At 43.4% G+C, this 15,211-nt stretch overlaps 1 protein-coding gene across 2 annotated transcripts in view; it reads left to right on the top strand.

The window, feature by feature from the left end:
• The window catches only part of TAF12 (TATA-box binding protein associated factor 12), a 31,366-nt gene extending 19,013 nt beyond the window's left edge, over nucleotides 1-12,353 (top strand). For both annotated transcript variants that reach the window (XM_068537833.1, XM_068537834.1), the window contains exons 4-6: nucleotides 934-1,048; nucleotides 10,323-10,411; nucleotides 11,875-12,353. In XM_068537833.1, coding sequence (XP_068393934.1) covers nucleotides 934-1,048; nucleotides 10,323-10,411; nucleotides 11,875-11,910 — 240 coding nt within the window. In that variant the 3' untranslated portion in view covers nucleotides 11,911-12,353. The remainder of the gene's footprint in view (nucleotides 1-933; nucleotides 1,049-10,322; nucleotides 10,412-11,874) is intronic.
• Nucleotides 12,354-15,211: the final 2,858 nt, after the last annotated feature.

Below are 15,211 nucleotides of genomic sequence, written 5' to 3'. Positions count from 1 at the left end.
CTTGTCCATTAAGGTTTTCTCTCCTATTCTTGTTGTCTTTGTGGATTTATATGTCTTTTTTTTTTTTCCTTTCTTGTTATTTTAATGGGTGTAGGGAAGGAGAGGAGGTCATTTTTAGAGTTGATCTGCCATGTTTAATTAGAAATCTTTCCTTTAGGTGGTATCCATTTGGTTCCATAGGAAAGATGACAATGCATTGATAGTCCAGCAGAACAAGGAATGTTTATAACTATAGTTGTAATTTTATTTTATTTTATTTTTTTGGTCAGCAGAGGAAGCCATGAGGAAGGTATTCACTGATCAAAATTTCAGTGTTTTTAATGTAGATTTTTAACTTCAGAATTCTGATTTTGCTCTTCACACAGTCTAGAAATAATTGATAATGAACTGGAAAGAATCCAGGATCTGGACTCAGAACCTTGAGGTTGAATCCTGGTTTTGCTGCTTAATAGTTACATGGCCATGAACAAGTTAATCTCCCTGAATCTTAGCATCCTCCTCTGTAGAGTTAGGGTAAAATCTGTGCCCCATTTTTTTCACAGGATGATTATAAGGACTAGGTGAGATAATGGAAATAAAAATGCTTTAAGAGAATATGAGGGAGTGAGGATTTAATGATTCACTTTTATTTTCCTACCTAATTCATAAGAAGATGTGGAGGGGGTAGGGGTTGGGCTGGTTGATAGCTGCTTGGTAGAAAGTATGGAAAGTACATCCTCAGAAAGGTGTGAGTTTCTCTCAACCTGGTTAATGAGTTAATGTGTTTCTCTTGTGGTCCTTACTCCTCTTCCCCACCTTCGCTCAAATGCTGATTCCAGGCCTTCTGTTAGAAAGCCTGACTGAATATGTGATTCAAGCAGATACAGTTGTCCCAGCAACAGGAGCCTGCCCTGCCAGTGTCATGGTTACTCTCCCCCACTTTTTTTCCCCCAGATGCTGCTGCAGATTGCTGATGATTTTATCGAGAGCGTGGTGACAGCAGCGTGCCAGCTTGCTCGGCATCGCAAGTCCAGCACCCTGGAGGTGAAAGATGTCCAGCTGCATCTAGGTATGTGGTCTCGTTTCTCCCTGAGGTAGCCACACCATTGCTCCTCCAGGAACCTTCATGCCGGGATCAGACTTCTGGGCTCTGGGATTTATGTATTCATGCAATAGTAGCATTAAACAGGAAAGAGAAATCCATGCATGGTAGGGGGAATGAACCCTGGCCTTGGGTGTGCCACTTTCTAACTGTACCACCTTATCCTTCCTAGTTACTTTCTCTTAGAGCTGGTTTCCTCATTTGTATAGCGGGGATCATAATACCCTCCTTACAGGGTCGTTGTGAGGATTATGGGTTATGTTCGTAAAGTGACTGGCACAAAGTAAGAGCTTAGTAAATGTAGCTATTATATCTCTACCATGCATATAATGGTATTTTCCTTCCAGTTTTTAGCTTATTGATGTATTTTTCTCAAGAACATTATATCCATAATGTACATATAATTTTGTATTCTGCTGTTCTACTTAATAGACACTAAATTTGAGCTTCGGTTTTTCTGGGAGATACTCATCTAACATTTTGTTGTTGTTGTTGTTGTTAAGATATGTATATATTTTTTAATTATTTATTTATTTTTGGCTGTGTTGGGTCTTTGTTGCTGCGTGCAGGCTTTCTCTAGTTGCAGCGAGCGGGGGCTACTCTTTGTTGCGGTGCGCGGGCTTCTCATCGCGGTGACTTCTCTTGTTGTGGAGCACAGGCTCTAGGCGCACGTACTTCAGTAGTTGTGGCACGTGAGTTCAGTAGTTATGGCTCATGGGCTCTAGAGCTCAGGCTCAGTAGCTGTGGCACACGGGCTTAGTTGCTCCGCGGCATGTGGGATCTTCCCGGACCAGGGCTTGAACCTGTGTCCCCTGCACTGGCAGGCGGATTCTTAACCACTGCGCCACCAGGGAAGCCCTCATCTAACATTGATAATTGTAATCACTTGGAAATGCATAAGCTACCCCCCTGCATTGGTTGCAGTGTGATCAAAAGAAAGGGGACAGTCTGTGACTACAAAGACAGTCAGGCCAAGGGAATGAGGCAGAAGATATTAAGGGATTGAGTGCAGATCAGCCCATGGCTGAAAGGCTTCCTTCCCAGTGTCGGGGAGATACTGCTCCAGGAGGCGCTGGTAGCGGAGGTGGAATAAATAACACACTTCTGGTAAACATTGCTGGTATTAATAGCAAAAGGCAGCTATTTCAATTATGTATTACTGTGTAACAAACATGGCTTAAAACAGTAACAGTTGTTCGTTTTGTTCATGGGCCTGGGGGTGGACTGGGCTTAGCTGGGCAGCTTTGCTAAGGATCTCTCATGTGATTGAAGTCAGGTGGTGGCTGGGGCTGAGAGCGTTTTGAAGGAAGGCGTATTAGTCTCCTAGGGCTGCCGTAACGGTACCACAAACTAGATAGCTTAAAGCAACACAGACTGGGGGCTTCCCTGGTGGTGCAGTGGTTGAGAATCCGCCTGCCAATGGTGGGGACGTGGGTTCGATCCCTGGTCCGGGAAGATCCCACATGCCACGGAGCAACTAAACCCGTGTGCCACAACTACTGAGCCTGCGCTCTAGAGCCTGCGAGCCACAACTACTGAAGCCCACGTGCCACAACTACTGAAACCCGTGCGCCTAGAGCCGTGCTCCGCAACAAGAGAAACCACCGCAATGATGAAGCCCACGCGCCGCAACAAAGAGTAGCCCCCGCTCACCGCAGCTAGAGAAAGCCTGTGTGCAGCAACGAAGACCTAACGCAGCCAAAAATAAATAAATAAATTTATTTTTTTAAAAAACCAAGAAAACAAAAACACAGATTTATCCTCTTAGTTCTGGAAGCCAGAAGAACAAGGCTAAGCTCTCTCCAGTGCCTCTGTTGAAGAATCCTCCCTTGCTGCTTCCTAGCTTCTGGTGGTGGCCAGCAATCCTTGGCATTCTCTGGCTTGTAGCTGCATCGCTCCAGCCTGTGTCTCGGTCTTCACGTGGGCTTCTCCCCTGTGTGTCTGTGTCTCTTCTCACAGGACACCAGTCATGCTGGATTAAGGGCCTACCCTCCTCCAGTATGACCTCATCTTAACTACTTATGTCTGCCAACAACCCTATTTCCAGTATATTCTGAAGTACTGGGGGTTAGGACTTCAATACACCTTTCTGGAGGACACAGTTTAACCTGTAACAGAGCTTCATCATGTCCACGTCTGATGCCTGGTCTGGAACACTCAAAAAGCAGGGACTGAGTCAGCTCTACCCACCACCAGAGCCTCCCATCAAGCCTCTTAGATAGCCTCAACCACCAGAGGGCAGACAACAGAAGCAAGAAAAACTACAATCCTGCAGCCTGTGGACCAAAAACCACAGTTACAGAAAGATAGAGAAGATGAAAAGGCAGAGGGCTACGTACCAGATGAAGGAACAAGAAAAAAACCCAGAAAAACAACTAAATGAAGTGGAGATAGGCAACCTTCCAGAAAAAGAATTCAGAATAATGATAATGAAGATGATCCAGGACCTCGGAATAAGAATGGAGGCAAAGATTGAGAAGATGCAATAAATGATTAACAAAGACCTAGAAGAATTAAAGAACAAACAAACAGAGATGACCAATACAATAACTGAAATGAAAACTACACTAGAAGGAATCAATAGCAGAATAACTGAGGCAGAAGAACGGATAAGTGACCTGGAAGACAGAATGGTGGAATTCACTGCTGCGGAACAGACTAAAGAAAAAAGAATGAAAAGAAATGAAGACAGCCTAAGAGACCTCTGGGACAACATTAAACGCAACAACATTCGCATTATAGGGGTCCCAGAAGGAGAAGAGAGAGAGAAAGGACCAGAGAAAATATTTGAAGAGATTATAGTCGAAAACTTCCCTAACATGGGAAAGGAAATAGCCACCCAAGTCCAGGAAGCGCAGAGAGTCCCATACAGGATAAACCCAAGGAGAAACACGCCGAGACACATAGTAATCAAAGTGGCAAAAATTAAAGACAAAGAAAAATTATTGAAAGCAGCAAGGGAAAAACGACAAATAACATACAAGGGAACTCCCATAAGGTTAACAGCTGATTTCTCAGCAGAAACTCTGCAAGCCAGAAGGGAGTGGCATGATATACTTAAAGTGATGAAAGGGAAGAACCTACAACCAAAATTACTCTACCCGGCAAGGATCTCATTTAGATTTGATGGAGAAATCAAAAGCTTTACAGACAAGCAAAAGCTAAGAGAATTCAGCACCACCAAACCAGCTCTACAACAAATGCTAAAGGAACTTCTCTAAGTGGGAAACAAACACAAGAGAAGAAAAGGACCTACAAAAACAAACCCAAAACAATTAAGAAAATGGTCATAGGAACATACATATCGATAATTACCTTAAACGTGAATGGATTAAATGCCCCAACCAAAAGACATAGACTGGCTGAATGGATACAAAAACAAGACCCATATATATGCTGTCTACAAGAGACCCACTTTAGACCTAGGGACACATCCAGACTGAAACTGAGGGGATGGAAAAAGATATTCCATGCAAATGGAAATCAAAAGAAAGCTGGAGTAGCTATACTCATATCAGATAAAATAGACTTTAAAATAAAGAATGTTACAAGAGACAAGGAAGGACACTACATAATGATCCAGGGATCAATCCAAGAAGAAGATATAACAATTATAAATATATATGCACCCAACATAGGAGCACCTCAGTACATAAGGCAACTGCTAACAGCCATAAAAGAGGAAATCGACAGTAACACAATAATAGTGGGGGACTTTAACACCTCACTTACACCAATGGACAGATCATCCAAAATGAAAATAAATAAGGAAACAGAAGCTTTAAATGACACAATAGACCAGATAGATTTAATTGATATATATAGGACATTCCATCCAAAAACAGCAGATTACACGTTCTTCTCAAGTGCGCACGGAACATTCTCCAGGATAGATCACATCTTGGGTCACAAATCAAGCCTCAGTAAATTTAAGAAAATTGAAATCATATCAAGCATCTTTTCTGACCACAACGCTATGAGATTAGAAATGAATTACAGGGAAAAAAACGTAAAAAAGACAAACACATGGAGGCTAAACAATACGTTACTAAATAACCAAGAGATCACTGAAGAAATCAAAGAGGAAATTAAAAAATACCTAGAGACAAATGACAATGAAAACACGACGACCCAAAACCTATGGGATGCAGCGAAAGCAGTTCTAAGAGGGAAGTTTATAGCTATACAAGCCTACCTAAAGAAACAAGAAAAATCTCAAGTAAACAATCTAACCTTACACCTAAAGAAACTAGAGAAAGAAGAACAAACAAAACCCAAAGTTAGCAGAAGGAAAGAAATCATAAAGATCAGAGCAGAAATAAATGAAATAGAAACGAAGAAAACAATAGCAAAGATCAATAAAACTAAAAGTTGGTTCTTTGAGAAGATAAACAAAATTGATAAGCCATTAGCCAGACTCATCAAGAAAAAGAGGGAGAGGACTCAAATCAATAAAATCAGAAATGAAAAAGGAGAAGTTACAACAGACACCGCAGAAATACAAAGCATCCTAAGAGACTACTACAAGCAACTTTATGCCAATAAAATGGACAACCTGGAAGAAATGGACAAATTCTTAGAAAGGTATAACCTTCCAAGACTGAATCAGGAAGAAACAGAAAATATGAACAGACCAATCACAAGTAATGAAATTGAGACTGTGATTAAAAATCTTCCAACAAACAAAAGTCCAGGACCAGATGGCTTCACAGGTGAATTCTATCAAACATTTAGAGAAGAGCTAACACCCATCCTTCTCAAACTCTTCCAAAAAATTGCAGAGGAAGGAACACTCCCAAACTCATTCTATGAGGCCACCATCACCCTGATACCAAAACCAGACAAAGACACTACAAAAAAAGAAAATTACAGACCAATATCACTGATGAATATAGATGCAAAAATCCTCAACAAAATACTAGCAAACAGAATCCAACAACACATTAAAAGGATCATACACCACGATCAAGTGGGATTTATCCCAGGGATGCAAGGATTCTTCAATATATGCAAATCAATCAATGTGATACACCATATTAACAAATTGAAGAATAAAAACCATATGATCATCTCAATAGATGCAGAAAAAGCTTTTGACAAAATTCAACACCCATTTATGATAAAAACTCTCCAGAAAGTGGGCATAGAGGGAACCTACCTCAACATAATAAAGGCCATATATGACAAACCCACAGCAAACATCATTCTCAATGGTGAAAAACTGAAAGCATTTCCTCTAAGATCAGGAACGAGACAAGGATGTCCACTCTCACCACTATTATTCAACATAGTTCTGGAAGTCCTAGCCACGGCAATCAGAGAAGAAAAAGAAATAAAAGGAATACAAATTGGAAAAGAAGAAGTAAAACTGTCACTGTTTGCGGATGACATGATACTATACATAGAGAATCCTAAAACTGCCACCAGAAAACTGCTAGAGCTAATTAATGACTATGGTAAAGTTGCAGGATACAAAATTAATGCACAGAAATCTCTTGCATTCCTATACACTAATGATGAAAAATCTGAAAGAGAAATTATGGAAACACTCCCATTTACCATTGCAACCAAAAGAATAAAATACCTAGGAATAAACCTACCTAGGGAGACAAAAGACCTGTATGCAGAAAACTATAAGACACTGATGAAAGAAATTAAAGATGATACCAACAGATGGAAAAAAAAAAAAAAAAAAGCAGGGACTCCACAAGTTTCTCTCTGTCTGTCTCTGTGGTTTCTCTACTTGGTCTCCTCATATGCAGTCCCAGGATAGCTGGACTTCTGCATGGCAGCTGCGGGCTCCTAGAACAAGTGTCCCATAACCATTTGGCAGAAACAGCACGGCCTTTGGTAACTCAGTCTCTGAAGTCACACAGCATTACTTCTGCTGATTCCTGTTCTTTGAGGCAATCACAAAGACCTGTCCAGGTTCAAGGGGAGGGAATATAGACTCCACTTCTTGATGACAGACATGTTTTAAAACCACCACAACACAAATGCATAGAGACAAAAAGTAGAATGGTAGTTACCAGGGACTAGGAGGATGAGGGAATGGGCGTTACTGTTTAATGTGTACAGAGTTTTGGTTTGGATTGATGAAGTTTTAGAGATGGATAGTGGTAATGGTTGTGTGAATGTGCTTAATGCCACTGAACTGTGCACTTAAAAATGGTTAAAATGTAAATTTTATGTATATTTTACCATACCAAAAAAAAAAAAATCCCACAGCAGATTATATTACTTTCAAAGTTTAACATTCCTATTTTTAAAAATATTCTGTATTTTAATTGTTGAAAATAAAATTGGAATATGTTTCTTCATTAAGGGTAAGAATTATCACAGACATGGATACTCGAAAGTCTGCATGACCAGAATAGCTTCTGTAGTGGGCCTAATGGAACCTGAATCATAATCAGAAGGTTGCTTGGAGGCCCGGGATCAGGGTTTGGGGAGTTAGGGAACCTGGTGTTAACCATCTAGGCCTGCTGCCCACAACTTCCCTGCCCCGCACCCAGCAAGGATAAGCTTGCCAGCGAGGCTGTAAACTCTTGATGGCTCTCTTCTGGACGGGCTGGGATGGGCACTGCCAGTGTTTGCTTCTGACCCGGCTATTTTCTATACTTGAATAGTTGAATAACCTCCCCTTCTGATTGACATGGTCTTTCTTTATTTCTGTTTTTTTTTTTTGATTAAGCATATTTATTTGTAGAGTATATATTCATACTAGTTCATTATCTTTAGGTTTAATTGAATGTAGATGTTCAGGGTTACTAAACTGATTAACTTATGTATCTCCTAACCTATTTTACTTGAATATGTGTTCAATATGTATATATATATATTTTTTTTTTTACACTTCCACAATATATATATATTTTTAATAACATTTCTTTTTTTTTTTTAATATTTATTTATTTATTTGTCTGTGCCGGGTCTTAGTTGCAGCGTGTGGTATCTTTTTGTTGAGGCATGCAGGCTCTGAGTTGTGGCATGCGGGATCTAGTTCCCTGACCAGGGATTGAACCCGGGCCCCCTGCATTGGGAGTGCGGAGTCTTAACCGCTGGACTACTAGGGAAGTCCCCACAATATATTTTAATCAGAATCTATTATAAACATGTATATGCAAATACACACATATTACACATACACATATGTTATCATATATATTACCATAAATGCTATACAGTGCATGAATATTTATATTGTGATTACACCTGACATATGTTCCATTTGATTTGTCTGAAGTGAAGATCATTTGTTGAGACAGGATCTTTCTTCATAAATGTGAAAGTTAAATGAGATAATGAACATAGAATGCTTTGCACAATGCTGCTTTGTCCCAGCCATTTTATTACACATTTTATTCACTAAATGTTGTTGCTATTCTATTAATATTATATAAAATATAAATACAGTTAACCCTCAAACAACACGAGTTTGAACTGCCCATGGTCCACTTATAGGTGATTTTTTTCAGTAGTAAATTCTGCAGTACTACCTAATCCACGGTTGGTTGAATCTGTGAATATGGAGGAACTGCATTTATGGAGGAACAGCATGGTTGGAGGGCTGACTATAAGTTATACGCAGATTTTCAAGTGCAGGGAGGGTTGGCGCCCCTGACCCCTGTCTTGTTCAAAGGTCAGCTGTACACACTTATTTAAATATATAGTTACACGTACTTACATGTTTGCATTCATGCCTGGTAGCTACTCTCTTTAAAGTGGCTTTGCATATCCATATCCTGATCCACTTTGTGTTGATTGTAAAGTGTAATTTCCAGAGAATAATCTTAGTGTCACTTTCAAGTACTGACAACAACTATTATTAGCAGAAAGTTTCATTTTTATTTTCAAAGAAGTATTGGAAGAGAGCTGTATATAAAATAATTCTAGAACCAACCGTGAATCATTCATTCACACAATATTTGCTATGCATTAGACACAAAGTATAACTATAAAACCACTAATATTCAATTTGATTTTAAGTAAGTGCCTGCCTGGGGCAAATCAAATTTGCAGAACAAATGTTTTCAGTGCTTTAAGGGAGCATGATAAAGGAGTCCCCATGTAACTCCTTTTGAGTAGAGATTTATTCCCTAAATAATCTTGTGTAAGTATAATTATTTTTTTTTTATATTGGATGTACTTAAAGTGCAGTACACTTTTTTTTTTTTTTTTGGGGGGCTGTGTTGAGTCTTCGTTGCTGCGCGTGGGCTTTTTCTAGTTGCGGCGAGCGGGGGCTACTCTTTGTTGCGGTGCTCAGACTTCTCATTGCGGTGGCTTCTCTTGTTGTGGAGCACGGGCTCTAGGCGCGCGGGCTTCAGTAGTTGTGGCATGTAGGCTCAGTAGTTGAGGCTCATGGGCTCTAGAGCACAGGCTCAGTAGTTGTGGCGCATGGGCTTAGTTGCTCCGCGGCATGTGGGATCTTGCCGGACCAGGGCTCGAACCCGTGTCCCGTGCATTGGCAGGCGGATTCTTAACCACTGTGCCACTAGGGAAGTCCAGGACACTTTTATATGTGGATTTAGGGGGCCATGTGGCTATGCCAGTTACTGAAAAAGTGGAAAAACCAAATCTCTGCCCTCTGATAACTTGTAGTGACAGTCTTACAGGGATGGTCATATCCAGTGGCACAAGGACATGGAGCTGTGGCATGGACATACCTGTGTCTGTATCTGTATCTCTATGTATTTATCCCAGGCTCTGGGGTTGCATTATGCCATTGAAGCCTCTCAACCATCCTATCAGGTGGTTATTTCTGTTGTTACTACCATATAAAAGGTGAAGAAACTGAGACCAACGTCATATTGCTCCACAGTGAAGCAGCAGAACTGGGGCTTGGCTCTTAACTCCAGATTGCAAAGAATGCCTTTCTGTTCCTACTCCTCCTTTCGGTTTGAGAGGGGTTACCTTGAGCATAGGGGTAAGACGATTGAAGAAACAAATAACTTCCCTTTCCTGAAGCGCTGCATGGAAACCTTAGGGCTCCACACTCAAAGTTTTGACTCATTTACCTCTTATTTCTTTGCAAGAAGGTCAAATAGTGTCCTTTAAAACCTTGGAGGCACCATATGTGATTCCCCCATTTGTGTCCCATAGAGCCCCTCTGCAGAGTTACTGTTAATTAGTACAGTTGATTGCCCAGATTAGTCCTCCCTGACCCTTGTCTGAGGGTCACACTGCACCTTGACACTACCTTCCTGGTCCCCTTACCTCTGTGTGGGCTTCTTCCTTACAGAACGCCAGTGGAACATGTGGATCCCAGGGTTTGGCTCTGAAGAAATACGACCCTACAAAAAAGCTTGCACCACAGAAGCTCACAAACAGGTGAGAAGGCTTCAGAGTCCCGGGCCAGCCACAGCTGATCCCTTGAGCTGTGTCTCAGAGAGAACGCACACAGCCACCATCACTGTGCTTGTCATTTCCCCCAAATGTCAGAGAGGGCAAGAGGCAGCAGGGCTGCACGGGAGATCAGCCAGATTTTTCCTAGGTGCTTTGTTGCTGCCATATGGGGTCTCAGTTTTTTCTCTCAACTCTAATGGGTGCCACTTAAAGCTGTTGATTCTAGGCTCTTCTAACCTGTATGGAACTCGCCCCCTCCACATCTCTTTAAAGAAATCTTCCTTCATTGTTGCTGATTTGAACATCATCTAGGACCCTCCAACTAGAGGGCAGTTTAAGGAAAGTAGAAATATGCTGTACTTGTGCTAGGAGGTAGCACCCAGGCTGCTCTGCCAGGCGTCTGGCCTCTGCCCCAGCTTAACCTTTGTTCTCCGTCCCTCTTACTGCAGAACTGAGGGGTCAGTAAGAGAACCTGTCTCCACTTCTGCTGGGGAACAAGCTGTCCCAGTCATTGGTCAGTCTCATAGCAATGTTGGCCTCCATTTGACAAGTCTTAATTTAACTGGCTACTCTGATTTGAAAAGTGGGCTTTTTCCAAGCTTGATGGCCACAGTCGGGCAGTTCTGGCTGAGTGTACCTCGCTTTTCCATAGCCTGGGATCTCTGGAGTGGGTATGTTTGCAGAGCTCATAGAGGAAGCCCTACAAGGAGACCGCCAATAGCCGGAATCAAAGGACTGCAATGTTGTTCAGAAGGAAGTCCCTCCAGGCAGTAGACGGTCATTTGGCTCTGCTCTCAAATTATCCACTTTTCAGCCCTATTTATTTATTTATCAATCAACCAATATCATAATGTTCAAACAATCTCTTAGTCAAAAAGAGTGAGCAAAGCAAGTCATTAATTTGGCCAGTGGCTGGTAATAGTAAGATTTGAAACCCATGATCTGAATGTTTCCCTGATGGGTTATGGTGGAAATTGTTAGGGTCAGTTTCCTTCATTGCAGGTTATCAAGTGAGGAATGTCAGCTCCCTTTACGTGTTGGCAACAGGCTCAAAACAGAGCCCTCTTCCTTATTTTCTCCATCATCAGAGAAGGAGATTAGGGGAAGGGGGTAAGCCTAGAAAGCACATGTTTTGATGGCCTGTCACTTAAATCCCCAAAAGGCAGGAGCTGTCACCTTCTGCTTTTAACTGTTTTTACCATCCTGCTAGTATAGGGCTTTTGGGGTCTTTTGGTCAATGAAATGGGTCCACTGGCCTATGGAAACTTCTCTTAGGGCCCCGCAGACTGTGCTTGAGTTAGAAGGAGTCTGCTGAGCTGCCCTGTGCCTGTAGGTTCCTGAGGAGTCCAGCCTATGGTGTAGACCGTGCTACCTGGTAGCCACACATGGATGTCCTGGAAAGTTCCTGACTCTAACCTGTGTAATTGCTTATTTCTCTCTCCTTTCAGAGAATGGCATTGATCCGGAAAACAACCAAGAAATAGCACACGGAAAGGTCAGGGAATGGACAACAATGTATTTGGAGATACTTGAGCTGAGACCTCAGCCATCTCATCCTTGGATTTTTTTTTTTTAATGCTTTACAGAGAAGCATATATTTTTTATTAACAGTGCAGCAATATCTATAATGACTGAGAGGATCTGCCAAAAGAATAAAGCCTCCTACCCCAACTTCCGGTCCCTTTTTCCTGCCATCTCAAAGAGGAGCAGTGTATCTTCCAGAGAAGATTTTATTTGTGGTTTATTATATAAGTGATTGAATTGGGGAAAAGCATTATGGTCTTGTTTGGTGAGAGAGTATTAGCAGAATTTGTAGAGGTTTTTGTTTCCTTCTCCCTCCCCCTTTTCCCTGTACTTTGTAATGTCAGTGTTTATATGAATATGACTTTCATTTGCTTTTCCAGAATAAAGAAGTTATTAATCGAAAGACACAGGGTGCATGGCTTACAGCCTTTGAAATGCCAGAGGAGGGTAAGCAAGGCTGGATGTAGCTCTCTAGTCAGCAGATGGCAGCACCATTATTCATTTCTGTGATGCAGGAAAAAACCCAGGAATTTTTCCGTTATTTTACTCCAAGGAAGGCCTTACCATCAGTAGGACTTTTAGTCCAGATTGTCTGCCATAAGAATTGAGCAGGGCGACCTTCTCTCATGAGCCCCAAACTGAAGAGGCATCCTGATTTGGGGAAATCCTTTTTTGACCTGCTCTTCTGGAACTTCTGGAGTTCATCCTTGACACTAAGAAAGGATGGCAGTAGGCCTGGGGAAAGGCCTTTCTGTGCAGGTTTCTGTCTGTTCTCAGTTGTTGGTGTCCCTGATCCTAGTATTTTTACCATCGTGCGGAGGAAACCAGGCCCCTTGAGACCTCAGGGTCATGACCTTCAGTGGCACCTAGCATCATCCTGTTCTGTTCCTGGCAGAGCCCTTGTGGATTGTGAGGGTTCTGTGGGCTTCAGGGGGTGTAGCTGTTCCACCCAGGGGCCACCAGCATGGATACATCCACCTTGCCGTGCTTTGGGCCTCTGCCTCCTGAGGCTTGGTCTGTGGTGGGACCCTGCTTTTCACTCCCTCCCACCCTGGGTTTGGCTCCACGATCCCTCTCTTCACAGCTCTTAGATCTCTTGAGTGAGCAGCTTGAAAGCTGTGCTGATGTCACCGTTGCTTTCGGCTGAGGTCTCAACGTAGTGAGCGCCCCAAGAGGCAGCCAGCTTCTCCCCTCCCCCCGGCATCACCTCTCCCTCAACCACCAGGTCACTCTTGTGGCCTACCACCAGGAAGAGGATGTTGGAAGGTTTTGCTTTCCCCAGAACCTCCCGATGCCGCTGGGGGACGCTCTCAAAGGATGTTCTGTTGGTGATTACCAAGCCGCAAAAGGCCTCCTGCCAAGTTCCTGCAGTAGGAGCGAGTCATTGGCCTCGGCAGCCAAGAAGGAATCCAGAATTAGTTTTGAATCCTCCATTGAGGACAGAAGGGGACAGGGGAATCAGGGCAGTTTAATGGAAAGAGCTGGGTAGAGTCAAAAGACCTCAGTTCTTGATCAGCTGCGTGACAGGTGAATGGCTTCAGCCAGCTAGTCGTCTTGTCCTGTATGTATACTGAGAGGCTTGTTCATTCAGCGAGTATTTATAAGCTCTGCCCCTTCCTGTGCCAGGCATGGCCTGCAATGATGAATGAAAACAGGGAGCGACCTGCCACTGAGTGAAAGGAAAACTGCTTCCATGACCAGGGCTGCAAAGAAGAGACTCCCAGGGCTGGGGAGGGCGTCTGAGCAGTAGAGCTGTAATTTGAGGAACTCAGGGGAAGGCATGGGGATCACTTTCAAGGAGAGAGAGCTGCACGTATGCCAGCCCCGTTGCCGTGTGATGAGGCGAGACGGGCCAGGTCCTGCAGTGCCTTTTGTAGGCCCCAGCAAAGAGTGGCCTTTACCCAAAAGTAGCAGGAGCCATTGAAGGATTTTAAGCAGAAGCATGATGCGGTCAGGTTGATGTTTTGAAAAGCTCACTCTGGCCAGACAGTGGAGGCGGAAGAGAGGGCATTTGTGGAAGCAGAGGTTCCTGAGAAGGTTGTTGCCTGGACTGAAGTATTTGTGACGAAATGGAGAGAAGGGGGAAATCTGACAGCTGTTTTAAGTGGTGACTGGAGGTGGGGGTACTGGAGAGTGGGGTGTCACCCGGTGATCTGTCGGGAGTCTTCTGACTCGGTGCCTGGCGCAGCTCAGCCCCTTGCCCTGGGCACGACGCCCTCTACCTTGCTAAGTAACCAGGCCCACCTGATTCCCGAAGCCCAGCACAGTCTGAGCACACATAGGACTTAATACATGCTGAGGAGCCCAAGGGGTGGCAGGGCTGGTGAATTTGTGCCCTCCAGTGTCGGGAGGGTCTTGGTAAGAGTGCTTATTAGGTGCCGTGTTTTATGCTAAGCACCTTCTGTGGATAAGCTTGTTTTCCCAACAGACCTGAAGAAACAAGTGTTTGTCAAGCACTTTGTTTGCAATATCTCATTTAATCCCATTTTCCAATGAGGAAACTAAAATTTAGAGTTTAAGTAGTTTACTCAAGATCACACAGGTAGGACTTCCCTGGTGGCACAGTGGTTAAGAATCCGCCTGCCAACACAGCAGGCAGATTCTTCCCTGCCCAGAGCCCTGGTCTGGGAAGATCCCACATGCCACGGAGCAACTAAGCCCGTGTGCCACAACTACTGAGCCCACGTGCCGCAACTATTGAAGCCCGCGCACCTAGAGCCCGTGCTCCACGACAAGAGAAGCCATGACAATGAGAAGCCTGCGCACCGCACCGAAGAGTAGCCCCCGCTCGCCACAAGTAGAGAAAGCCCACGTGCAGCAACGAAGACCCAACACAGCCAAAAATAAATAAATAAAATAAATAAATTAGAAAAAAAAAAGTTGCCTTTGTTTAAAAAAAAAAAAAAAGATCACACAGGAAGTAGTGATGGTGCTGAGATTTCAACCAAGTCCCTCTGACTCCAGAACCTGCACTCTTAACTGTGCTCTAAACTATCTCCCCAAGTCCTGTGGGGATAGAGGTGGGAGTGACAGCGCATGCAAAGGTCCGGAGGTGTAAAGAAGTCACTGCATCACTGTGGCTAAAGCACAAGGTGCCACATGAGGAGAGAACGGCCGGAGATGAGCACAGTAAGCTTGGGGGTGGACAGCCCTCAGGCCTAGTGATGGGGTCCGGTGCTCATGCTTTGGAGGCCGCCATGTGTGTGTCTTGTGGGGAGTGGGGGGAGTTGGTACATAGTGTGGGAGGCCCAGAAGGCTGGC

This window comes from Eschrichtius robustus, chromosome 3, assembly GCF_028021215.1.
Source record: "Eschrichtius robustus isolate mEscRob2 chromosome 3, mEscRob2.pri, whole genome shotgun sequence".
NCBI classification, from domain to species: Eukaryota; Metazoa; Chordata; class Mammalia; order Artiodactyla; family Eschrichtiidae; genus Eschrichtius; species Eschrichtius robustus.
This window is presented reverse-complemented; position numbering and strand designations above follow the sequence as displayed.